This window comes from Rhea americana, unplaced genomic scaffold (genome assembly GCF_003343005.1).
Source record: "Rhea americana isolate MKP2758 unplaced genomic scaffold, rheAme1 scaffold_844, whole genome shotgun sequence".
In the NCBI taxonomy this organism is placed as follows: domain Eukaryota; kingdom Metazoa; phylum Chordata; class Aves; order Rheiformes; family Rheidae; genus Rhea; species Rhea americana.
In genome coordinates, this window is record NW_028187028.1 from 4,676 (window position 1) to 6,625 (window position 1,950).

A 1,950-nucleotide genomic window follows, 5' to 3' on the forward strand; every position below is an offset into this window, starting at 1 on the left:
CAGCGCTGCCCACCCAGCTGGGGCCCATCCACCCCCCACCCAGGTGAGCCCCGACCCACCGCCGCCGCCCCTGCGTCTTCTCCGTCCCTGCTGCTGCATTCCCACCGTGTCCCGGCCACCACGGCGTCCCCGCCGCCTCCGTGTCCCCACCACGTCTTTTCTGTTCCCATCACAGCCCCTCTGTCGTCTCTCTTCCACGCAGCAGCGTGTTTTTTGTCCCCCCGGTGTCCCCAGCACCGTGGTGTCTGCTCTACCTCTGCCCCTGCTGCGTTACGGCACGTTTCCCATCCCTCTCGCTGCGGAGTCTTTTCCGTGTCTCCTCGGTATCTAGTACGGCAGCGTCCTGTCCGTCACCGCTGCACCTTGCCGTGGTGGCGTGTCCCCTTCGACRTCTTCGCCACACCGCGTTCGCGCTGCCTCCGTTTTCGCGCTGGCGTTATCTCTGCCTTTCCCGTCCCCATCGCGTCCTCTCCGTCTGCACCACGGCCGCGTCCCCGCTGCGGCGGCATCTCCTTCGTCCTCTGTGCCGTCGGCGCGGCGGCCTTGCGTCCTGCGCCCGTGCCGCGTCCTCTCCATCCGTGCCGCTGGCGCGTCCTTGCTGCGGTGGCATCTGCTCCGTCTTTCTCCATCCCCGCCGCCGCGCTGTCCCCCCTCGCCCCCGTTCCCGCGGCGTCCCCGCGATCCCGCTATCCCAGCACGCGGGGCTGACGCGGTGCCACGGCCCCCGACAGGTCCACGGTGACGGAGGAGTACCGGGTGCCTGATGGCATGGTGGGACTGAGTGAGTAGCGGTGTGGGGGGGAGGGGGGCGGAGGTGGGGGGCGGCCGCGGCGGCGCTGCCTCACCCCGGCCCCGTCTGCCGCAGTCATCGGTCGTGGCGGGGAGCAGATCAACAAGATCCAGCAGGACTCGGGCTGCAAAGTGCAGATCTCGCCAGGTAGGGCCAGAGCCGGGGCGGGGGGATGGCGGGGGGCGGCTGGCCGCCGCGACCCCCCCGCCTCCCAGCCCTGCTCCGGCACTGACGCCGCTGCCTCCCCGCAGACAGCGGCGGCCTCCCGGAGCGCAGCGTCTCCCTTACCGGCTCCCCCGAGGCCGTGCAGTGAGTACCGCTCCCCGCCCCCCGTGCGCGCCCCCCACGGGCCCCTCACCCCGCGCGCCCCTCACCCCGTCCTCCTCTCCGCCCCGCGCAGGAAAGCCAAGATGATGCTGGACGACATCGTGTCGCGGGGCCGCGGGGGGCCGCCGGGGCAGTTCCACGACAACGCCAACGGGCAGAACGGCACAGTGCAGGAGATCATGATTCCCGCCGGCAAGGCCGGCCTCGTCATCGGCAAGGGCGGCGAGACCATCAAGCAGCTCCAGGTGAGCCCCTGTGTCTGTGGCGTGTCCTTAGCGTGTCCGTGGCACGTCCACTGTGTGCTTGGCACGTCCGTGGTGGTCTTAACCGTGTTTGTGGCGCATCTGCAGCGTGTCCGCGGCGTCCTTAGAACGTCCTTAGCGTTTGTGGTGCCCTTAGCATGTCCGTGGCGCGTGTGCGATGCCCTTAGCACGTCCGTGGCACATCCACAGCGTGTCCGTGGTGTTCTTAGCGTGTCCRTGGCACATCYGGGATGTCCTTACTGCGTCCRTGGTGCACGTGTGATGTGCTTAGTGCGTGCACAGCGCAGCCGTGCCCCATCTGTGGTGTCCTTAGCGTGTCCATGGCACGTCCAGGATGTCCTTACTGCGTCCGTGGTGCACCTGTGATGTTCCTAGCATGTCCACAGCACATCCGCAGCACATCCGTGGTGTCCTTAGCATGTCCATAACACATTTGGGATGTCCTTACCGCGTCCGTGGTGCACCTGTGATGTCCCTAGCATGTCCACAGCAAATCCACAGTGTCCTTAGCATGTCCATAACACTTTTGGGATGTCCTTACCGCGTCCGTGGTGCACCTGTGATGTAGTT

General features: G+C 67.3%; 1 protein-coding gene across 1 annotated transcript in view; it reads left to right on the plus strand.

The window, feature by feature from the left end:
* Positions 1-1,950, plus strand: part of LOC146585187 (far upstream element-binding protein 2-like) — an 11,321-nt gene that overhangs the window by 2,882 nt on the left and 6,489 nt on the right. Inside the window, exons 4-8 of the mRNA XM_085323391.1 lie at positions 4-43; positions 732-781; positions 866-937; positions 1,042-1,099; positions 1,191-1,742. Coding sequence (XP_085179517.1) covers positions 4-43; positions 732-781; positions 866-937; positions 1,042-1,099; positions 1,191-1,742 — 772 coding nt within the window. The remainder of the gene's footprint in view (positions 1-3; positions 44-731; positions 782-865; positions 938-1,041; positions 1,100-1,190; positions 1,743-1,950) is intronic.